The sequence below is a fragment of the Pteronotus mesoamericanus genome, unplaced genomic scaffold (assembly GCF_021234165.1).
Source record: "Pteronotus mesoamericanus isolate MK-2021 breed Mesoamerican mustached bat unplaced genomic scaffold, CSHL_Meso_final contig_182, whole genome shotgun sequence".
NCBI lineage: Eukaryota > Metazoa > Chordata > Mammalia > Chiroptera > Mormoopidae > Pteronotus > Pteronotus mesoamericanus.
In genome coordinates, this window is record NW_026555078.1 from 20,641,719 (window position 1) to 20,666,513 (window position 24,795).

General features: G+C 45.3%; 1 protein-coding gene across 2 annotated transcripts in view; it reads left to right on the plus strand.

The window, feature by feature from the left end:
• Positions 1–1,529: 1,529 nt before the first annotated feature.
• The window catches only part of MAP3K9 (mitogen-activated protein kinase kinase kinase 9), a 69,633-nt gene continuing 46,367 nt past the window's right edge, over positions 1,530–24,795 (plus strand). For both annotated transcript variants that reach the window (XM_054567010.1, XM_054567011.1), the window contains exons 1-2: positions 1,530–1,929; positions 7,711–8,124. In XM_054567010.1, coding sequence (XP_054422985.1) covers positions 1,530–1,929; positions 7,711–8,124 — 814 coding nt within the window. The remainder of the gene's footprint in view (positions 1,930–7,710; positions 8,125–24,795) is intronic.

Here is a 24,795-nt window from a genome sequence, read left to right on the forward strand (position 1 = left end):
TTAATGTTTGAGAAACAGAGGATAACAAAAGGATGGAGAAAATAGTCAGCCCTCGGTCATGAACTGCAGCATCGTCTTGAACAACAGCATCATCTTGTATGTATGTTCTACTTTGGCTCTTTTTCTTCTTCTTTTCTTTTGTCTACTTTGGTTCTTAACCTGATTTCTATATAGGTCACCATGATCCGACGTGCAGTTCACCCAGGCGAAAGAAACCCATGGTTGTAAAACAGTTGTCTCTTCAGAGGGACTAAGCCGTTTTCGCCATAGTTTTTCATTTTGAAGCCCCTGTAAGGTGGTGTCCCGTCTTTCTAAAGTCTAAAAACCACTGTATTGGAATCTCTACTTTCAGGCGCCCAGGAAAGGGAGGTCGGCGTGCCCTCTTCATAAAGGCAAGAACTGTTGTTTTAAGAGTTTCTAAAAAACATTCCAAAGGGCCTTAAAATAGGAAATGAAAGGTTACCGAGATGTGGTGGAGGGATGTAATTCAGTCGAGTGGGAGCTGAAGCTGATCCACCTGGTTGGATTAGGGCAAAGGCAGATCCAAGAGGGGAGAATCCAACTGTAAGAGGGCGATGGAGAAGAACAAGCTCTCTCAGGGGGTGCAACTCGGCTCCCTTCTCTTTCGCTCACTTTCAGAAGCTCACTGTAGGGTGGAAAACACCGGTGCTGCCTAACAGAGCCCGTACCCGTCCACCGCAAACAAAAGGAAGAGGATCCTTCAGCCTTTTTGGACTGAATGAAGTCTCGGCTTTATCCTTTACGATACACCCATCCCTCCTCACGCACCCAATGAGGCTGCAGTCTCCTCCAGCCGGGAGGTGTGGAACTCTCCCAGGAAATGGACAGGTACCTCGGGCCAATGGTTGGAGCTGCGGCTGGCCAATGGGAGAGAGCACTGCGTGACCTGGGATTTGAGAATGAGGGAGCCCGCAAAAGAGGGCGGGAACGAGGGGGCGGATGACGTAGGCTCAGGGGGTGGGGAGGGGCGGACTGGGCGCCTGGCTGAGGTGCTCCAACCACGGCGGGGGGGAACCTGCGAACTGGTCGGCAGCGGCCAATGGGAAGGCGGGCTGGTGCAGAGGCGGGTCCGGATGCCGGGAAGCCCCGCCCTTCGGGTCCGCAGGGCCGAGGCGGAGCCAGGTCCGCGTCAGGTGGTCCGGGGCGGGCTGGCCGCTTTGGGGGCGGGGCGCGGCGCGGAGAGGGGAGGTGCCGCTGGCGGGCGGCGGCGGGCACCGGCTGCGGGAGCAGGTAGCTTAGGCGGAGGTAGGCAGGCGGCCCCTAGGGGGTGAGCGCGCAGGCGGGGGCTCCGACCCACGGCGCCCCCATGCCGCGGTGAGCACCAGCGCTCATTGCACTTGTCGCGTTACCCCCAGGCAGCCCGCTCTCTCTGCCCCGCCATCCCGGGCCCTACCTGCGGCCGCCGTCGGGGGAGGGGGTCCCCCCAGCTCTGCGGAGCCGCATGAACAATAGGCGGCGGCGGCTCCTGCGGGCGGCGGCAGCCCCGCACCCTATGGATCGGCCGCTCCATGGAGCCCTCCAGAGCGCTTCTCGGCTGCCTGGCGAGCACCGCCGCTGCCGCCCCGCCGGGGGAGGATGGAGCGGGGGCTGGGGCCGAGGAGGAGGAGGAAGAGGAGGAGGAAGCGGCGGTGGCCCCCGGAGAGCTGGGCTCCGACGCGCCGCTGCCCTACTGGACCGCCGTGTTCGAGTACGAGGCGGCGGGCGAGGACGAACTGACCCTGCGGCTGGGCGACGTCGTGGAGGTGCTGTCCAAGGACTCGCAGGTGTCCGGCGACGAGGGCTGGTGGACCGGGCAGCTGAACCAGCGGGTGGGCATCTTCCCCAGCAACTATGTGACCCCGCGCAGCGCCTTCTCCAGCCGCTGCCAGCCCGGCGGCGAGGACCCCAGTTGCTACCCGCCCATTCAGTGTAAGACGAAGGCGGGGCCCGGGACCCCGGTGGGGAGGGGGGAATGATCGCGGCCTGGGGGTGGTCGCGGAGAGATGGGAGCCCTTCTCGAGGGTTAGGTTGAGGATGGGGAATGGTTGACCTAGAGGGTGGGTGTGTACGCACGCACACTGGGGCTAAGGGGGCTTTCGTGGGTGCTGTGGGTAAGATAGAGACGCCGCAGGCCTTGCCTGGAACCTCAGGCGCTTGGGCTTCTTTACCTTCATCTGACCACCTCAGCAGCAACTGCTGATTCCATTCCTGAAGCTCCAGCATGAGAATCCCCCCATTTCCCACCCCCGCCCTCTCCGAAAACAATCTGGGAGGATTTCAGGCGAGCTGGTGGATTCTGTGGTAACCTTAGTCCCCAAGTCTGGGACCTCCCGGCCCATTCTGTCTGCTGTCCCCGCCTCTTAAAGGCATTTGCTTTGAAGGAGATGGGGTTGCCTCCCGAAGGGCTGGGTTGGCTCGCAAGTCCCGGAAGCCTGCATGAACTCAGGGCTGAAGTGTCTTTGAAATGTCGTGTGGACTTCTTGGATCCTAACCTTGTAACTCAGAAGTTGTACCTTCAGGAGTCTCACTGAATAATGTGCTAAGAAGGGTGTGTGTTGTGTGGAGGGGCAGGTGATGGGTGGAGAAATGATTAGAGAGGGAAAAGTATGTCATTCTCCCATGAGAGAGCACGAGGTCAAGGTACAGTGGCAAAATCCTAGTCCCTGGACACCCAGCATGTTAAGACAATACGTTTCCCTTTTTCTTCTCACCCTAGATCCTTGCCTATATTTGGTATTTGCTAAATCCCAGGAGGCCCATGCCCAGAGGTCCCTTCCAGGGCCTTTCTTGCAGTGTCCTGGTTTTTGCCAATTTCCCAGGAGTCCCCTGTTCCACACCCTGTAATGAAATTTCCTTTGTTTTTTCAGAGGAGTTACGTTGCTATTAAAATCCCTTAATCAATGATGCTAAGTGGTTTTAGCAGAAAGATGTAGAAAAATCCTGGTACAGTTTGCAATATTATATATTTGAGGATTTCCATAATTTCTTTTGTTAAAAAAGTGTTGTTAATACATATTTATCATTCTTTATTCCATATTTTGTACACTTTGCATCTTAGTTGATGAAAAAAATCTTCAACAATGGCCAACTTCACACATTTAGTTTTAAAATTTCATTCGTGACAGCTACCTTCTGGCCCTGTATTGAGTGATTATCTTACAATATTTATTAAATACCATTACTTAATATCAAATTCATAATCTTTTACCCTGTTTTTCTACTCTTTTTTTACTAGCATTCTGACTGTCAAATTGATGTTCAAATTTTTAGTTCCCTTCTTTTTTCTCTCCCTCTCATTCAATTAACAACATTGTTTCTATATTTGATAGTACTGGAAGCAACAAATCACTTTACGTTGTTTCTAGATGTTATATCTTTCTGGCATTAGTACTGAGAAGATAAAGGCTAAGGGTCCCAGCATAATGTCTGAAATAGTTGAAGATGAGCTTGGGCACACATTGGAAGAAATATTGGAAGGATGGCCTGGTGTGTTAGAAAACAGTGTAGTTTTAAGCATAAGTCAGATTTTGCAGTGTTTTTGAGCAAAGTCTGTGATTTTTTGTTTTCAGGAACAGCTAATGTCAGAACAGAAGGCTGAGTGAGACTCATTAGCAGGAACTCAGTTTCTTCATTGCCTTGTGCTCCCTGCTGTCAGAGCAGTCAGGAGTGAATATGACTTAGTCTGGGAAAACCCGTCCACAGAAAGCCAGACATGTCCAATGTGCTACACATTAGATGTTCCTTCTCCTTTAAGTGCCCAGGACTTAATCTTTATTGAACAAAAGTTACCTTGCACAGAGTAGATTCCTATATCTGGAGTTGAGATGGTGAGAAAGTAGGAAGTACTGTGTGCTTATAGAAAGAATTGACTTGATGAACGTGGCACTTCAAGGTACTGGTAAGTTCTTTAGCGTCACTAGGAGTTCCGATCTTGACTGGAATGAATTCTTGATGCTTCAGAAAATGTAGTTCCAGTCAAAGACCATTTGGAGGGCCTAGTGAAAAATGAATACTGTATTAATTACCCAGGGATAAAGAAGTGATAAGCTATGGAGGTGCTTCTAAGTCACACATGAGGGAGATGGGTGATGTAAATACCTACTTTCAGTGCAGTGCTTTGATAAAGGTGAACAGGGGAAGTTGCTGACAGGTGTGCTTCTGGTCTGTATGCTAATGTCTGTCAGTTCACTTAGTGTCACTGAGAAATTAAAGGTGATTGACACCCTTTCTCCAAAGGTTTGGAATGACAATGAGCCACTGATAGCTTTTGCCAGGTTACCCTTTTGAACTTCCCCTCTTGGGATATGAATAGTGACATTAGATTGTGAACAGAAAACACTGAGTAGTAAGTTCTGTTTTAGTTTTAAATACTGCTTTCAAAGTGAAAATTTTGTTTCAAACTTTATTCAAAACAGAAGAGGAAATTATTAAATCTTATGACAAAGAAAAATATAACAGCAATATTATAAGTCAGCTGACATTTATATAGTACTTTTATCTCCTCCAGTGTAGACATTAGAGTAAAACTCTCCATGGAGCTGACAAAAATAGCCCACGAGATGCCCTGGCTGGTATAGCTCAAGTGGTTGGGCATCATCCTGCAAACCACAAGGCTGCCATTTGATTCCCTGTCAGGGCACATGCCTAGGTTGTGGGCCAGGCCCCTGATTGGGGACGAGCAAGAGGTAACTGATTGATGTTTCTCTCCTTCTCTTTCTCCCTCCCTTCCTCTCTCTCTAAAAAATAAATAAAATCTTTAAAAAAATAGCCCAAGAACTCTCTCACCTTCCTTATTTTAGAAAAAGATGAAAAATATAGTTCCAAATTTATCATCTTGGGAGAGATATATAGGTATTTTTAAAAGTTTCTCCTATAAGAGAGTTTTATCTGTTTTCAAGCAGGGCATATAGTAAGGTTATTACAAATTTACTTTTTTCCTTGCACCCATTAGGAATATAAGGGTGCCTTTTCCAATGTACTTAAGATTTTTAAATGAGTGAGATATGTACCACTCACTTGCCAAAACCCACCAGAATATGCCTATACATTTCATTTCCAAGAATACCATTGAGAGGGAATAACATCTTGACTCCAAAAATGAAAGAAATAAGGTTTTGTTCCTGATATTCCTAGAAATATCCTTCCATAGAAACTGGAAAATGTGATGAATGCGACTTGACCTGATTCTTACTTAAAACCAGGTCTTGACTGGAGCAGGGAAGGGGAGGAGAGTCCCACCCACATCCTCTCCTGTGCAACTGAAGGTCTAGTTCTTCTTAGCAGGGAAGGGAAAAGGAAGTACCTCCCTCCCTTGTCCATGTCCCCTTCTGTTCTGTCTTATATCTGCTTGTAAGCTGCGTTCTATACTTTTCTTGAAGTCTGGTCATAATATTTTCTTAACTAAATAGCAAGACCCTGAGCATTTGTGTTCTACCAAGAGGAAGACTGTTGCTTTGCCTTCCCCACAGAGGTTTTCTGTCTTCTGCAAAATGCCACCAGAGGAGCTGTCCTTTCAGCACCCTACTTCAGAATCCCATCTTTTAAATCCTCATACATTTAAATAAATATTTAATACCTCTTGTGTGCTCACAACTATACTTCAGACCAAAGGGAAGAAGGCAGGGTGCAAGAAAAGATACTACAGTTCATTCCCTTAAGAAGAATTCAGATATTCAGTTAAAGAAGTAAGACGTATAAAAGCTGGTAGGAAAAAAATGATTGTTCCTTCCCTCCGTCATCTAAGAGACTGCTAATGTAACATGCATTTCTTCAGGAGGGTTTTTGATCTCTCTTTTGCATAGGCATTTTTTTTTCTCATTCATATGGTTGAGATAAGGCAAAAATTAGTAATGGCAGACCATTTTAGGACCTAGAAACACTCCAAACTATTTAAGCAGAAAGTGCTCTAGCTCAGAAAATTAGGTGCTTACAGAATTATTGAAAGGGTAGCGAGAAGGGATGACCAGGAGGGAAAAATTTCTAGAACATTGCAGACCAGGCCCACCAGGCAAGCTGCTACTTCTCTAATTGGGAATGTACAGAATCGGGAGTTGTCACTGAAGCCGTCCACTTCAAGAACACTGGGTTGTTGTTGCAGTCCAAGATTAGTCAACAGCTTGGCCTTACAACATGCCTCTCCACATCCTTAGCTAATGACTGGACACTGATGTGCTGTTGCAGAAAAACCCTGCTTCTCCACTGCCATGCTTGCCCAGAGAAGCAGCAAGAAGATGGTCTCCATCTCACTTCTGCCTTCTAAATCTTCTGCATCTAATTGGCAGAACCTAATCTGCACCCAGAACTCCAGCTGTCAGGGAGTCTGGGAAATGCAGTTTTTAGCTTTCTGGCATTTGTAGTCCTGTAACGCATGCCAGAAAGATTTTAGAAAGGATGCCGATTGCTAGTCTGCAGGACCTGCCATACCATATATTCTTTAGGAAGAATGCTGGATGGGGTGATAAGCTTGAACACTTAGAACTTTTAGAGTCAAGATGGTTATACTTTTTATATATTTAAAGACAGTCCAGCTCTGACTGGTGTGGCTCAGTGGATTGAGTGCTGGACTGCTAACCACAGGGTCACTGGTTCGATTCCCACTCAGGGCACATGCCTGCCAGGTCCCCAGTAGGGGGCGCGCAAGAGGCAAACACTCATTGATGTTTCCCTCTCTTTCTCCATCCCTTCTCCTTTCTCTAAAGGCGATAAAAATAAATAAATAAAAATCTAAAGAAAAAAAGTCCAACTAACTTTTCCTAAGAGTTTTCTCTTTGTACAGACTACCAGTTGCATTACAAAATACAAATGAATATCAGCCCTTGATAGTAGAGAAACACTACAATTAAGCAAGAACAGAGTTTGGAGCACCACCAACATCCAAGTGGAGAAGGGAATCATAATGGGGCTGGCTGTGGAAGCAGGCAGTGGGCGGTTCCCCTTTTGGTCTTGCCTAAAGTTCAGAAATAAATTTTTGTTTTCTAAATTTTTTAGGAAAAATATTTTTGGGGTGTATGTGTGTGTGTGTGCGTGTGTGTTTTGCTAAAGTACATACTATTCTCTGTATTTGTTTTAGGGGGTCCAATATAATTTCTTCTTTCAGACCTAAGTTTGGTTTATTTACTACTGAGGTATATTCCACACCCCCTCCCCCATTTTACTTAACCTACTGAATATTCAGCATGATGAGTATGGTGGTGAATAAGGGAGACAGAATCCACCCTTGTGGATCTTGCAATCTAGCAGGACAGCAGGCATTGAATAAGTAATTGTAACTGTGTTGAGTCTTGCCAAATAGAGACTGCTATGGAAGTGTTTGAGGGGAGCTTGATCATATTTAGTTGGGAGTTAGGAAAAGTTCCTTTAGGAAATTGATGTTTAAGCTGAGACCTGAGAGAGAAGCATGAATAAACCAGGTAAAGACAGTAAGACTGAGAAGATAAAGAACAGGGTTTTCATGAGATATATATACCATAGCACTTTGTTCATGTAACAGTACCATATCTAGCCCAAGATTTATGGGCTAGTTACTGAGGATAATGTCACAGAGAGTAAGTTAATCATATTTCCTGCCCTTATGGAGTTTACCTTGCAGTGGGAAGGCAAAAAAGCCAAATGAACAGACCACTCGCTGTGTTTTCTCATTTGGATAAATGGGTGATTGGATGATGTTCTCAGAATGTTTTTGATGTGCTTTTTTTCCCTTCTCTTTCTCAGTGTTAGAGATTGATTTTGCGGAGCTAACTCTGGAAGAGATTATTGGCATCGGGGGCTTTGGGAAGGTCTATCGTGCTTTCTGGATAGGGGATGAGGTCGCCGTGAAAGCAGCTCGCCACGATCCTGATGAGGACATCAGCCAGACCATAGAGAACGTCCGCCAGGAGGCCAAGCTCTTTGCCATGCTGAAGCACCCCAACATCATTGCTCTTCGGGGGGTGTGTCTGAAGGAACCCAACCTCTGCTTGGTCATGGAGTTTGCCCGCGGAGGACCTTTGAATAGAGTGTTATCTGGGAAAAGGATCCCCCCAGACATCCTGGTTAACTGGGCTGTGCAGATTGCCAGAGGGATGAACTACTTACATGATGAGGCGATTGTCCCCATCATCCACCGCGACCTTAAGTCCAGCAACAGTGAGTATGAAGGGAGAGGGCTGGAGGGCTTAAGGGCACATTCAGACTCAGTCTGTGGCTTCAGTTGGAGTGGATTCCTAAAGGAACCTTAGTGGGCAGTGAAACTCCTTGCTTAAAGCCATTCCGTCCTTGAGTTGAGATGTAGGGCTGAAATGAGAGCCAGGAAAATTGGTTTAGGAGGAGAAGAACAAGACACCCAAAGGGCTGGGATGTTCCTGAGCGCACGTTAGTAGGCAAGTTTCGCAATGTCAAATTCTGATGTGCTGTGTGAAAGCACCGCGCAGCAACATGGATTTATTTTTCCCCTTCAGAGAAGTGTCTCTGTAATCACAAAAGGGATTTTCCTCTTTTGTGGAATATCAGGTGAAACACACCCATACCACCTGTTTGCGTTTCTGTCTAAGCACCCAACTTGAGGTGGCCACCGGAGAAGGGGCGCTAAGGGAGAGGAGGCATGTTGTTTAAGCTGTGAGGCTGATTCAGGTGGCAGTGTCAACTTGGAGAGCATGACCTGGCTGGCAGTATTACAGACCTCCTGATAGCCTAGGGGTAGTGTTAATTAACTGTCATAACTACCTAGTATTTAATGGCAGGGCATGGAGAAGGAACTGTTTATTAAACCTCCGGAATCCATAAACTGGATTGTAAAGCGAGTGTTAGACATAATTAAGTGGTGAGTTGGTAGATAACTTCCGTGTCTTTCTTTGGCTGAATCAGCAGGTACTGGAAATACGCTTCTTTCGTGTGGTATTGTGTTGTCTCTTCACTAAACTGTGTGGTAAATGGTATATACTTCAGACCGCTGTGAGCACCCTGTCTGGAGGAGGGGGCGTTAGGACTTCGGGGGTTTCGTGGGCCCAGGAACTTCACCCTCTGTATCCTTCAGCTTTGAGCCCAGAAATCCTTCAGGCTTTGTTTTATTAAGGGCTGTTCCAGATGTGTCTGACTTTTTTTGTTGATGCTATTGTGAATCTGTTTAAGAAAACCCATTTTAAAATTATGTAAGTAGTAAGTGTTTTTGTTGTACAAAAATTAGAAAGTATAGATGAACAGAAAGAAAAAAAATAAACTATAAGGTTTTCCTTCAGGGAGTATAACGACTACATTTGGCATTCCTTTCAGACATTTTTAGAGCATGTATGGTTTTTATATATACAAGTATACTTTCCAATTTACTTTTAGTAGCTTTTATTACCCTTACCTCTTCCACCTGCATCTTCTTCCCCTTCAATTCATTCTTGTATGAAACTGTACTCTCACAGTATGGAATATTAGGTATGTATTTTAGATATAATGCATGTGAAGGAGTTAAGTTCCATAAAATAAAATGTGGTTTTTCTTTTCCTTCCGCCATTATTTTATCTCTTTACCCTACGATTATTCTCATATGGGCCTCTAAAATTCTGTTCTTTAACTATATTCGATACATTAAAACTTTTGGTGGCGCCCTTTCAAAGTAATTTCTACCTAGAGATTGCTTTGGACAATGGGGTAAGAATAAGATATATTGTTACAAAAATGATATAGAAGCTGAATCATCTTTATTTTTTTTCTTATATCTTTATCATGTTGGGAAACTAAGTAAAGTACTTTAACCTTATATAATTGAGCCCATATAAAAACTTGGGCTAGGATGATGGAATTGTGAAAGTTAATCATTTCCTGCATGAAGTTTTAAATTTAGGTGCAATTTCAAGCTATAAATACAAGGTTTTACCTTTCATGAGATTTGTGTTTGAAAGCCTAAGCTCTTAGGAAGGAAAAGCCAACTCGTCAGGGTTCTGCTGTTAGCAGGAGATGGCAAGAGATCTGAATGTCATTTTGTCACCCAGGAGACAAAGCCCTGACCCTTTCTAAATCCTTAAATGAGTCCTAGGATTGCCAAGGGGGAGCCTCAGGTGTGTATTGTGGCATGTGTTGGACTTACACATGGGGTAGCATTTTAAAGGACCTCATCAAGACAACTGATGTCCAGAAGTGTATTAGGTCCATTGGGCTCCATGGTTGGTGTTGGTGCTGATGTCGGCTGTAAATCTCACCTGTGAGGTGGGGTCCCTCCTCGGCAATTGGCTGTGGATGGCTGTTTGCCTGGGATTGTATACAGCATATCCAATATGAGCCTTGATGACACCATTGTTCTTATTTCATTGCTGTGTGTACATGACTTGGAAGCCATTTCAAAAATGTTATGCTTCTTCTTTGCCTTCAGTTGGAGAGGCATAACTTTGCTGTGCTTTGCAGACCTGGGGATACTGTCCTGTCTCTCTTGGCTTTACTAGGGGTTCCAGAGAGTTGGGTTTCGGTCAGTGTCATGTGAGGGCAGAATTCTATGAATTACATGTGTTAGTTGATTTTGAACCTCTAGAGAAAAGAGTATACATATATATGGATGATGTCTTTGTTGGAAAAAAAAAGTAGTTGGTGATAAACTTCTAGCTATTACAAAAGTTTCACTAAAGAAGCGATTTATTAAAATCTTTTATCATCTTGGTCACCTACTTAAAAAAGTCATATGCTGTTTAGTGGCAGTGAATCTGCATAGCATAAAGCATCCTATGTTGACATATAATCTGCAATAAATTTAGGTTTGACTGTACATAACCTAAAAAAACAAAACAAAATAACATTGGTTAAAACAAGGTATATATTAATTTGGCTTTGAAAAGAAGTCTGGAGGGCTTCAGGGCATCTCCACAGTGTCATCAGGGACCCAGTTCCCTACTTCGCACTCCATCGTCCCCGGCCATTGCTTGTACCCCTCAGGGGTCACCTTACCGTCCAAGATACCGTTCTTTGGTCTAAGTCACAGGCCTGGGGAAGGAGGAAAGCAGCTCAGAGGCGCTCCTGTAGCGGAGTTCTTTCCCATTAACCTCTCAGAAGTTCAGCACAACACATCTGCTTACGTTAATTGGTCCAAATGTAATTGTGTAGCCATGGCTAGTACAGGAGAGGCTGGGAGGTGGAGGATTTTGTTCTGGGTGCAGCAGGTGCAGCTAATAATCAGATCTGTTACCAAAATAGAAGGAGAGAGTGGTTGATGGGGAAGCAGCTCATAGTCTTACCATGGAACCTCAGTGCAGGGAGAACCGTGATGATGGACACTTATCCTACAGCCAAAAAAGGTGAGCCAGGCCCTGGGATGTGTGGGTCAGACCACTGATTTAGCTAATGGTTTATACTACTTTACCACATTACATCATTAACTTAAACCTCACTTCTCAGAAAGACTTGTAAAAGTGCTGGCTATAAAAATGGATTTATGTGTCTCTGCTCTGTCAGAGTGGGGAAAACCAGCTGCTTGATTATTAGCAACAGTGAAAGATGGTCTCTTTAGAGATGGTTAGTGAAAGATTGTCCTTTTGGGGGTAGGTGGATGGATTCCAGGGTTTTGACTTACAGGCATTTAGCAGAAGAGCAGTTTAATAGTTGCCATTAAAAGTTACATTAGCGTAAAAATGAGATCATATGAAAAAGCTTTGGAAAATGGGAAGCCTTACCCAAAGTGAAGGTAGTGTTGTTACTCTTATTTTATTATTAAATAACTGGTTTCCTTCTCTTAGGAAACAGAAAAAACATAGAGGTAAAAACAGTTTGTGTTTTTACAGTTTTTGCATTTATGCATATTTGTTTTGACTTCCAAATCATGCACAGGAAAGCTTTTTTTTTTTCTTTTAAGATTTTATTTATTTATTTTTAGAGTGAGGGGAAGGGAGGGAGTAAAAGAGGGAGAGAAACATCGACCTGTTGTTTCTAGTATGTGCCCCGACCAGGGACCGAACCTGTAACTCAGGCATGTTCTCCAACTGGGAATTGAACCAAGACCTGCTGGCTGGTGGGACAGCGCCCAGCCAACTGAGCCATATGGGTCAGGGCATGCACAGGAAATCTTAACATTGCTTGCAGCATGCTTTCCCCTCCCTGGCTTGTCAGTGAATTGTGGCCTCTTTCTTATGTAAGTAAATATTCTTTTGCTGCAAGATATTTAAAGGTTGCACAGTATTCTGCTACTTAGATACAGTATTTTGTATTAACAAAGTTAAATTCTATATAGTAATAATATTAATAATAACAAGTAATGCTTATTTAGTGCTCTCTTTAGGTCAGGCGCTGTCAGAGCATTTTATGTGGATTCTCATTTGATTCTCACAGCAAACCTACAGAGTAAAGACTGTGAGTATCTTTATGGATGAGGAAACTCAGGCTCAGAAGCAGCATTTCTATAGCCTCTCACCACCAGTCCTAAGACCAGGCTTTGAGCCCATGTCTGACTCCTCAGCTTGTGTTCCTAATCACTATACCAGTTTCGGCACGCTGCTGTTAGACACCTGGGGGTTTCACTGCATTATTTCATGTGGCCCTATAGTACTTTAGTTTTATATAAATAGAAGTACTATTACTCTGCTCACAGAGCCATAGCATCCACATTTCATTAATGTATGATCACCTTATTCTAACTTCATAGTTGAAAGAACAGAGGTGAGTGGCGAACTCTATTTGGTTTGGGACTGGCCACACCTGCCTTCCTGTTTTTGGATGTCAGCTTAATATTCTCATGAGGTTTTTGTTGCCTCATTTCCCTCTTTGCCTCAAAGATAATTTCCCTGAAAGCCAACCTGGTTTCCCCCTTTCCCTGGAACACATCCTGCATTTTCCAGCCACTTGGCCCATATCACTCTGACCCCTGCTGTGGGTATAACCTTGCGTTCGGGGTGCCCTCGCCTCATCCTTCTGCCTATCCAACCCTGACCCGTGTGTTTGTGCTCAGCTCAAAGCTGGCTGCTTCTCCTTCCCTACAGCCCATCACTGTAGTCAATGCTAAGTAGTTATTTGGTGCTAAACACATATTACCTGATAGTATGCAGAAGAACATGAAGGCATCAGGACTAGAGCTGCTAGCCCTGTGGCTGCAAGCTCAGATGCCTTCCAGTCAGGATCAGGAAATTTGTGAAGCAGCTGGTGTGAAGGTGTAGGGTTTGGTGGGAATGATGGTGAAGTGTCTGCCCCACCAACACAGGCCGTTGGAAAAAGAAGAAAAACAATGTGCTGGCTTGCAGCTGGCTGCCAAACTGCACCCCTGGCCTCCAGTTTTTGTTGGCTCCCAACTCAGGAGCATCCCCTATGTCTCTAAATAGATTTTGTGTCTTTAGTTCCCAGGCTCTTGAATGAATGAATGAATGAATGAAAGATCACTTGAACTGGTCTATTTGCAGGATCACAAAATGTAAAAATTCCCTTTATCTTGTCGGAGGAGGTCCCTCATGCTTCACTTGCATGGAAGTTGTTTTTTATCCTCATTATAATCTCCAGGCCCTTGATCCTTGAGTTTCTCAACCTGTGCTGGGTACCACGCATGGCATTTTTACAGCATGTTCATTACCAACCTCCAATGCTTTGCCTCCTTTCTCTGCACCCTTCCCAGATGCTGGCCCCGAGTAACTCTCACTGGCCGAAGTCTCCACTGCAGCCGGTTGCAGCCTGCCAGGCGCTGCTGGAACAGGCCACCGTCCTGCGCTGCCTGGCTCCACTGCCAGCCTGTCTCATCCAGCCTCAGCGTTCCTTTTTGTTCCCAACTTGTGACTTGCTTGTCATGCCTCTCACAGTACCTGGTCCAGTTTTGTTGAGTCGTTTGATTGGCAGGTCTTCTTGCAACTGGAGGCCCAAGGGGCATCCCTCCCTCCAAGTTCTTTGCTCACAAGTGCTTTGTGCCCATCTCCAACTTCTCTCGCAGCTCACAAGGCAAGGAAGAGAAGGACCTGCTTTCTTGCAGTGGGAGGTTCCATGTTGCCCTTGGCCTCCGGTCGGCTCTAATGTTCACTGGCTTCAGCCCCTGCCTGAGTCCCTGGGTAGGATTTCTCCACGCTGTGAGCTTGCTGGCTGCAAGGCTTGTGGAACCCGTGACCCATTGGATCCCACTCTCTGTCCTTGTTGAGTACATTCCTGTCTTGGGGGTGAAGCCACTGAGGCATAGGCATGTTAACCAGCTGCAGTGTAGCGAAGACTTGCCTGGAAAAGGGTGAGGAGTAGCCATAGCAGTAGCTTCCCTAAAGGAGAATAAACCATAGGACATTCCCAGGGTGGATCTGGGGGGCAGTCAGATATTGGCTAGAGAACCCAGTTCTTAGTATTTTTTGAGAGGTTAATAAATTACTTTTTCTATGCCTCATGAATGCATCCCCAAATGAGATATTTCCAATAGTACCTTGCTCTCATATTTCTGAATTTTCTCCCTGTTATTCTCCCCATTTCTGGTCTTGGGGTTCTTTGCTATAAGTTACCTCTTACAGAGAGTTGGAGGATGATGGATGTGTTTTTTGAGGACTTTTCCTTGCAAAAGCGTACAAGCGCTCAGCGAATTGGATTTTTCCTTTGGTTGCAGGAGACTATGCCTATGGTTAGCTAGCAGCCACCAGGCATGTCCCAGATGATTGTGTTCAGTTGATGGATAGCATTTTCCATGAATGCAGAGACATGTTCTGCAAGTTAAAATAAATACGTAAGTGAATAAAGCTGAAATGAAGCAAGCTGCCAGCCGAGTGACATGATTCAACAGAAGAGGCCAAGAGGTCTGACCTGTAGGTCACTGCGTTTGTTTTCAGTTCTTTAACTTTGTCCGGGAACCTTGCTTTTCCCTTTTCCCTTGGGTGTGATGATCTTCTGCACAAAGGTGGCTCTCCTTTGTGTGTCAGTAGGAGCGCCTGGAGTTGGGAATATAACAGTAAGCAAAACAGACATAGTGGTGACTCTACTGAGTGCAGTGGGGGGAAAGAGAATGACTAATAAAGGGACATGCCTGAGGGCTTGCTGAGATGGGATCTGAACGAGAGAAGCGGAGTTACCTAGACAAAGTATTGAGGGGAGGTGGGGCGAGGAGGTTCCAGGCTGGGCAACCAGCAGACACAAATGCCCAAGGAGGGCGTGGTCTCCTGGGAGGCAAATGGTGGCCTTGACATTCCCTGTGGATTCTCTTGCCTCAGTCCTTTCCTGTGGTTGGAGGGGCTTCATGAGGAAAATTGATCTCTTTGTGGGATGTTTCTCTTTATTTCCCCCAAGTTTGCTAGGGAGGGCCGCCCACTTTCCCTTCCTCTTTGCTGACTGGGGGCTTCTCTGTAGCTAACTCAGTGCGGCTGGAGTGGCTTGGGGCCCGGGGCTACATTTAGGTGCCCATAAAGCCTGCGTTGCAGTTGGAGCAGAAAATTAGGTTGTGTGGAGGAGCTTGGTAGATATTTCTGGACTATGATTGAGCCATTAGCTTGGGGGAAAATAGCTTCCGTGAAGGGTCAGGTCGGCTTAGAGCAAGAAGTATGGGCTCTGATTTCTAAATATAGGGTGGGGCAAAAGGAGGTTTACAGTTGTTCATGTGGCAAAGAATACAATAGTTAATAAACAATAATAATACAAGAATAAAATCTGTGTTTCACATATTCACAGCTGTAAACCTCCTTTTGCCCCACCCCATATTTCTTTAGTCTCTCATCTCCTTGACCTCTGTTTCTACTGATTTGAGCCACTGTTGCCTTGAAAATCAAATAAACTATTATGCCTTCTCTTCCTTAGATCTCTCCCCTAGCAAACCTGGTAATAGCTAGGTAGTGACCTCCACCTTTCACAGGTGGCCTATGGCACTGCCATCACTCAGGGACAAGATTTGTGCTTCATGGTTGCTAAGGAGACAAGACAAGAGCCTTCCTGTCTCTCCCGAGTTGGTGCTTCACCTCGTTTCCCTGAGGTAGCACAGGATCACCATGGATAGGGAAGCTGAGACATAAAGTGGCGACGCCAGTGGTCTGGCTGAGGCCAGGGAAAGATGTAGCTTCTCCCCCAGGTCACCCACCTCTTTACCTTGGACTCCCCTTCAATACCCCCATCGGCTTCTTGTAGAACCACACTTGTCGTTATCAAGGAAGGGTTGTTAACCTGGAATCCCCTAGGATCTATGCAAAATGTGTGTAGGTTCATTGAGGGGGAAGGGGTTGTAGCCTCTTTCAGTCTAAGACTCAGATGAAGTTACGAATCAGCGCTGTTAGAGAGAACTTCTTTAGTTGAGCACCGCGTAAGAGGACTGGTGCGGTGGAAGGGACACCGGCCCGGGTGCCGCCCTTGGCACTGACTGGCTGGCCGGCCCTGGGCACGTCTGGTGCTTTCTCTGGACCTCAGATTCCTCATTTGTGAAATGGGCGGTTTGCATGAGATGGTCTCTATCCCTCCTAGGACTGACATTATGCGACTTAAGTGTGAATGTGTACATTTTGGGAGTGGGTGATGACTACATGGTCTGTCTGAATCTGTGTGCCCAGGGTGCCCCAATTTGTAGCTTCTCGTTGCAGGGGCTAAGCGCCTGGCAGGGAACCTTTGCCAAGTGAGAAACAGTTGACAGAAGCCCACAGGTGTTCCCTTCCCCTTTTGCTGCTCAGGGCATGACAGATGGCCTTGCTGAGAGAAGGTGCTCCAGTCACATGACTCATAATGGGGATTCAGACTAAACCAAGGGCAGCCTGCGTCTGCAATCAGGACATAGTCAAACACCCCTTCTGTCCCCGAGACTGAGTGGTAGGCGTCCTAGTGTCTCAGGGCTTTGCGTACTGGCCTCCCACCGACTTTTCTGAACAGATATAAGGCTTTTTCAAACAGGTGGCAAGACCGTTTAGGTATTGTGTGCCTCTGTCCTCTCTCACCGGAACACTTGAAGGAAGACCTTGCTCTGCAGGCCATTAGGCTGAGACAGTGAGATATGGACATGAGGCATATTAAAGCTGCAGATTGCATGTCCCTTTCCTTCCTCACTTCCCTGGGACTTTTGTTCTGTGTAAGAATTTGAAGGTTTTGGTTTGGGAAGAAAACATTTCCCCTTTCCATTTGATTTTTTGGAACCACTGTGCTCTTATGGAGGGGACAATGTTGTGGGAGTCAGAGAGACTTAAATTTAAGCTGACTGACATTGAGCAACTGACACTGGGCATGTGGCTGGGATTCTCAGCTGTAAGATGTGGACAGTACAGAAAGAGCAGGGTTGTTTTAAGATGGCATGTCACACGGGAACCACAGTCAGCAGTGGGGCTGCATGCAATTATTTCCCTCTTTCCAAGGAGAAGGAGAAACTTCATTCTATTCCCTGTTGTTTGAAGTGTACACAGGATATAACAGGTTTTCCTTTTTAAAGCTGCATGAGGATTTTAGGCAGCCCTGAACTGCCATCTCTCAAGTCAGCCAGGTGTAGTTTTACCACTTCCACTGAAATAGGCAGATTTATTTTCGCTGAAGCCACAGAAAGGGATTGATCCCACCAGCCCCTTCCAACTGTGCCTGGGCCTCTTGTGGACCCAGCTTCACTCACAGTGCTCGGCCCCCTGAGAAATACTGTCTCCTCTCGTTACGGCCTCTGGCCTGATTGAATGGGACAGCTGGCCAATTTTATGGTCCTGCTGGCCTCTCAGCTGATAATTAAAATGCTTTTGCTCCAGGAGAAAGGCCATATATTTCTCTCTCTCTCCCGTCTCTGCCACCGAGGTCAAAGGGAATGCCTTTTTCAAACCCTCCTGGCCTTCCCAAATCAACTTAACATTCTTGTTGCAGTCTCTTTAAAGCCTGGAATATTCAGGGTGGGTGGAGGAAATTTGGAGTATTGTGGTCTTTTTCTGGAAGGAAAATGGAGCGTGATTACCCCCTTTTCATCTCTGTATAGCAACTCTTACATCCTCCTGCTATTCCAAATCTGGTTGTACCCAGCACACAGTAGGTCCTCAAGAAATGTTTGTGGTTTTAATCATCACGGGTTCCAGTGCTGTGCCTTTTCCCATGCATTAACTACACCCCTCAAGACATTCTCCAAACAATGCCAGAATCTCCTGCCTTTCGATCCCCCTCCTTTAGGATGCGAACCCCCTTTCCTTTGGAGATGAACCCACGTGAGCTGTAGGTAAGACTGGGTTTGAGCCCTGGCTTTATTTCTTGCCAGCTGGGACCTTGAGCAAATGATAAATTCTTTGTGCCTTAGCTTCTGCAAATGTGAAATGGGAATGATTATAATCCCACCAGTCTCATTTTATAGGGTAGGAATGAGGATTACATAAAATAATCCAGGGAAAACTCTTCGCAGTGCCTGGTGTGCGGTAAGAACTCCATCTATTGATCATTATTATTTTAAGTACAGTGCCTACATTTCTTCCCTCAGTATTTAGATCCACAATTTGTGATCTTGTACTTTTGAGTACAGTTTGTCTTGTACCTACATTTCCAGTGTTTGAGTCATGTTCTTTCCAGTGGCACTATGGATTTTTAAAATTCAAAATGTAATATATACACATGGTCAAAACAATGCAAAACTGAAATACAAAGAAAAGTCAGTCTCCTTCCAACCCTAAGGTTTACTTCTTAGAAGCAGATGGAATTAAGGTTCTTTGTGTTACGATCCCCACAAGTATGAGCTCAGAAATTAGAGTTTGATCACACACTCTTTATTATTTGGCCAAGTTTTACCTGCGCAGGGGCCACCTTTCCCTCGAAAGGAAAAAGGCGCGCCGCTGTAAGGGTACACGGGTTTTTATAAGCAGAGCAAGCAAGCAAGATACAAGGGCGAGAAGTGGCAGTTAGCGATAGGCAGCTTCTTTCTTTCTCCCTTTGCTAATTAGGTTCAAGGCTGTTACTGGGCCCCCCACTCTTTCTCTGGTCAGGATGTTTACCCGAGGCAAGGCTCAACCGTCGCCCCATGCCTCCTCCTCATTCTTGTCGACTCTGGCCCAGCTGCATGGGGGCTGCACCCTGATATGTTTTTCTTGGTACCAGTTTCTCCCTTATCCTCAGCTCTGACCCTGCCCCTACCGGCTGTTTATCTGAGTCAAGGCTCAGCCGCTGTCCTATCCTGCTACCAAGGGGGGCTCTAATTCTTCCCTTCATCTTGGGGCACTGTCTGCTCTAGTTTCTTGTTTCGGCCCAGGCTTGACCTAGTGTTAAAGCCTGGCCCCTTCACTTTGGGTCTCCTTTGATAGCTTTTTTCTAGGAAAACAGGAATCCCAGTAGGATTCTTGACAGCAGAGGTGTTGTGTTTTCTTCTCCCATCTTCCCCTGCTCCCTACCTCCTCCCCCCTTGAATCATGCCTGAGGTGGGACTTTGCATGTGGCAGTCCAGGTGCTTGGCAGGAATTCCAATTTCACTATGAAATCTTGCATTTCCTGTGCCTAGTTCCTTTCTGGATGGACTCAAATCCTTTATTGAGTGAGCTGCGTTTGCCTCTGTCAAGCCCTTGCTTTTATGAGGTCTGTCCAGAAAGTATCCTGCCATGCACTATGAAAAATAGAGACATTTATTGAAGAAGATACAAGAAACATTGTACGTAGGACAATGATGCCTCAGTCCCTTTCAAAGTAGGCGTCTTGGGACCTCACACAGTCTTCCTGGCATCTCTTCCCCTGTTCAGAACACTGCAAAATCCTTTGCTGGAATCTCCCATCAGCTGCCCTGTCATATTTTTCTGAATCTCATTGATGGTCTGAAATCTTTTCCCCTTTTTGGGAACAGCCAGAAATCCCAGGGCACCCAATCTGGGCAGTAAGAGGGCTAAACCACTTGGGTAATTCGATGTTTTGCCAGAAATTCTGCATGAGATGTGATGCATGGGTGGGTGTGTTGTGATGAAGCTGCCAATCACCAGTTGCCCACAGCTGCAGCTGTTTTCGTCATGGTGCATCTCTCAACTGATGAAGAAGATTGAGGTAGCGCTTCTTCTAAATTGTTTGGCCTGGAGAGGCGTAGTCATGATGGACAACACCTTCCCAATCAAAAACACAGTTAACATGGTCTTGATCTTACTGCTACTTTGCCACACCTTCTTTGGGCATGAAGAACCAGGTGACTTCCATTGGGACAACTGGGCCTTTGTTTCCGGATCATAGCTGTTAGACCCACGATTCGTCTCCAGTTATGACCTTCTTGAGGAAATCTGATTCACTGGTAGTAGTTTGAATCAATTTATTAGCAACTGCAGCACAATGTTTCTTTAGCTCTGGTAGCAGAAGCTGTGGAATGAATTTTGCTATGACGTGTTTCATGCCAAGATCCTGCATCAAAATCTTGGACACGGTCCTTTTTGGAATCTACAGATCAGCTTCTAAGTCTCGCAGTGTCAGTCACTGATCTTTGTCGATTGCAGCCTGTATATATTCAAACATTCTCACATGTTCTGCTTGTTGCAGGCCTTCCAGAAAGTGGATCACTTTCAACAGATTCCAACCATCTTTGAAGTGTTTGTGTCACACTTTTTTTTTGCACCGTACTCATTGCATTGTCCCTAAAACCTTCTGAATCATCTGATTAGTTTCCATGGAGGAATGTTCAAGCTTAATGCAGATTTGATGCAGACTCATTGCTCTACTTGCTCAGCCATTTTGAATGGCCACATAGTACACATGCTCACTCAATGTCATCTACCACCCCCACTAACTAGTGCAGTGAGGTCGTCATTGTTCATGCATGTGCATTCCAGTCCACTCTCTTTGGCTGCCATGTTACATCAATGTTGCACAAACCGTCCACATTATATTAACAATGGCTGGACTTTTTCTGGACAGACCTTGCTATTTCATAAACTTCGCAGGAGGTTGGAACCCTAAAGGAAGGTGTTCCCTGGAGTTGCTCAGACAATCAGAAGCCTAATGTTTATCTTTGGAGTTGCCCACCTGTGAAGGCTCTTTCTTCTCAGCTCTGGGAGTGGGTTGGGGGTGGGGTAAAGGTAGGGGGTCAGGGCTGTCTCCATACCCGTGCGGCTACTGGGCCCTGGCAGTGATGGGTATTGTAACTAAGACCTTTCCCTGCAATTTCTTGTGACTGTTTGCAACCTGATGTACCTGATGAGGCAATGTAACAGGAAAAGGTATCATTGAAAAATGAAAAAAGTTATCCCAGATTTCACTGTGCAAATGCAATTTTTTATTGTTATATATGATTTGCTTATTCTTGTCTATATTCCTCATCATCCGCCATTTTAGTCATACTGTACATGCTGTCTGAGCACATTATATTTTTTTGTTTCTGCATTCTTTTAACCTTCAAAATCCAAGAGGAAGGAGAAAAGCACTATGGTTGGGGAAAATAGTGATAGTCTTCAATTTCTAGTCATTCTTAACTTTCTTTTGTGTTTATCAATAAGGTAAGAGCTTAAAGAAACCTTAAAGTTGTGACTCTGAGAAGCTAAGTGACTTGCCTGAAGTCATTCTGTTGACAGTTCTGAGTCTCAGGAGTGTTCTTTCTCCCGGCCACCCCTAGCCCCTGACTCTGCCAGGCTTTCCAGCCATGTCCGAAAGTATTATGGACAATGGTGGAATGAGGGTTTATACAGCATCCGAGGGGTGGGGATGACTCGTTTATATGGCCCTGAGGTCAAAGCTTGGGAGTGAAACCTGCCTCTTTCCTGCTCGCCAACATGGGCAGTCATTTTCTGCTCTGTTTTAGATAGAAGGACAAGAATGCCCACTGCCCTTCTAGGTGGTTTAATTTTCGGGAAAAAAAAAAAGCCGTAAACATTTTTCTTTCTTTCCACAGCTGTATGTAGATGTAATCAACACATAACATTGTATAAATTTAAGATATACAAAGTGATGATTTGATAGGTATGTGTGTTGCAAAATGATCACCACAATAGGGCCAACACCTCTGTCGCCTCATATAATTAGCTTTATTTTTTTTGCGGTGAAGACATTTAAAGTCTATCCTCTTAGCAACTTTCAAGTACGTAGTACAGTATGGTTAACTATAGTCATCATATTGTACATTAGATCCCTAGAACTTATTCATCATATAAATGGAAGTTTGTACCCTTTGGCCAACATCTCCCCATTTCCTCCACCCCCAGCCCCTGGCAACCACCATTCTACTCTCTATTTCTATGAGTTTGGCTTCTTTAGATTATACATATAAGTGATATCATGTAGTATTTGTCTTTGTCTCCATAATGCCCAGAAGGTTTATCCATGTCATTGCAAATGGCAGGATTTTCTTCCTTTCCGTGGCTGACTAATACTGCATTGTATATATTTATATACCACATCTTCTTTATCCACTCATCTGTAGATGACACTTAGATTGTTTCTTTATCTTAACTATGTGACTGATGCTGCAATGAACATAGGAGCGCAGACACTATGTTTAGATAGTGATTTTATTTCCTTTGGTTGTGTACCCAGAAGTGGTATTGCTGAGTCATGTGGTCATTCTGTTTGTTTTCCAGAATGATTGCACCAATTCTCATTCCCACCAACAGCATTCAAGGGTTTCCTTTTTCTCCACATCCCCACCAACCTTATTATCACTTGTGTTTGTTGACAATAGCCATTCTGACAGGTGTGAGGTGGTAGCTCATTGTGGTCTTAATTGCATTTCCCTGATGATTAGTGATGTTGGGCATCTTTTCATGTTGACCATTTGTCTATCTTCTTTAGAAGAATGTTTATTCTGGTCTACTGCCCATTTTTTAAAAATAGGATTGAAAAACATTTTTATTTCTTAAGCAGTCAAGTCCTTATACCTGTGCTTAGGGATAGGAATCCTGGGGTGGACCAGTGACTAATCTCTCTGCCATTGGTAGTTCTCCCTTCTCCCCCCGTGGAGAGCTACCCCTTTTAATTATTTGGATTAAATTAATAATAAAATGAGCTCGTCTATCCCAAGTAAGGGAATATGCACTGTCAAGTCATGGATGGCAATGGAAAGTCATCTTAAATTTTTCCCACAAGCTTTTTTCAGGTGACTTAAGATTATTAGTATATTGTGCTATTTTCTGATTTTTTTCCTTAGCCTGTTATTCATGGTGACAGCAATAAATGAACCTTCATCCCCACTCCCACCCTCCCTCCCAGTATTTCTAGAGATGGGACAAAGAATAATTCCATTTCATAATTGGTGCTGTAGAATTTATTTGGAACAATATCTATCTAATGTATTCCAGGCAGAGGTGATGTAGCCCCATTTTACAATAGAGGAAGCTGAGGCTCAGAGAGGTTTAGTGCCTTGCCCAAGGACCCATAGCTAAAGAATGGCAGAGCCTGAACTTGAATCCCGGGCTGTTGAGCACGTGTGCGCTGTTCCTTCTGCTCAGTTCCTTGGGGACGGGTTGCGGTAGGAAATCCTCTTCCAGCAGCTTGTCCTGTGGGATGGCCACTGTGACTCACCAGAGTCTGGGTGTGATGAGGCTAGTCCCCGACTTTAAACCTGGTCTTGGGGCCTTTGTGGAGCAGAACATCCCCACATCTGGAATTGCAGGGAGCGGGTCTTTCACTGCTTCAACCCAGGGGCCTCTGACGCCTCTGGACCTGATGGTCCTAAAATGCACAGGAGCTGCGAGCTACTTTCTCACTTCCTTCTTCCCCAGGGACCCTCCGAAAGCCCCGTGCGAACCCCAGCTCACATTCTGTAGCCGCAGCCTCGCTCTGATAGGGCCAGTCCTCAACCCCTGTGGCGCTCACACGCAGCTGCCCAGAAGTTGGGCTGCACAGGAGTGCCCCCTTTACTGGACTCGTTTTCGTTTGTGTTTGTGTTGTGGTTTTGGTTTTTTTTAAACAAGAGACATATATATATATATATATTTTAGATAAATTCACAGATGCTCCTTAATGGCTTTTAAAAATTTTTAACCAGAAGAGTAATGTAAACATTCAAAAACGTTTGGACACACTTGTTAGTGGCAGAGCCCCGTGTGGTTATTCAGATCCTGTGGCTTTTAGCTGCATGTCCTCTTGGAGGTGAGCAGGCCCCTGGGTGTTGCCTTGGCTGCTGAGTTTGTAACCAGAAGAACCGTGTCGGACCAGTGTGGCAATTCTGTTCCCCATGGAGGAGAGCTCGCATGCTTTGTGGGGCTCACTTACAGTTTCAGATTAGTATTATGAAGGAGCAAGTTGATTTTTTACCATTCATTCTTCAATTGCTGGTGGAACAACCCCTAAACTATTATGAATAAAGCTTCCCCTCCTTTCCCTTCTCCCATCTCACTGTACAGATTTGACTTTGTTGCTAGGAGTACTTTTGAGCTTTTGTGATGGGAGGGAGGGAAGGAGGGGGCCAAGGACTAGAAGCCTCCAATTCAGCTTGACAGAAACAATTTCCAGAAAGGAATTAAAAAAATAAATATAAAAGAATTTTAAGCAGGAAATTGTGAGCTGCTTTGTGTAAGGGCAATGAGTGGGAGAAAAAAGGGGGATTTGAAGAAGTGTTGTTTGGCCATATCTGATGCCTGACAAAATAGGGAAACAGACCAACTAATTTTGATTTCCTGTAGGATGGTGCCCCCTCCCCCCATGACAACCCCCACAAGGTCCCCCACTGGATATATCTTGCCCTGTGATTGTAGCTGTGAGCCTGTCTTTATATGCATGGCTCCAGGAGGCAAGGACCATGAGTCTGGCCAATCTTAGGCTCCTCTAAGCTTGTTGGTGCTTCATTTGGTCTGTAGTATATTGGAGGAGAGGCTGGGAATAGTGAGGTCACTGATAATGACCTTCCAGAAAGAGTCAGGATGTCCCTGTGGAGGAAAAAGGAGATATTCTAAGACTTTTCCTCACAGTTCCCAAGGGTAGGAAATAAGGCATTGGAACATTTTCCCAACAGTTTCTGGGTATGCTCATGATGCTGGCCTCCCCAGGGAAGGCAGGAACAGACTGGCTTCCCCCTGGAAACTCAGTTGTATTACC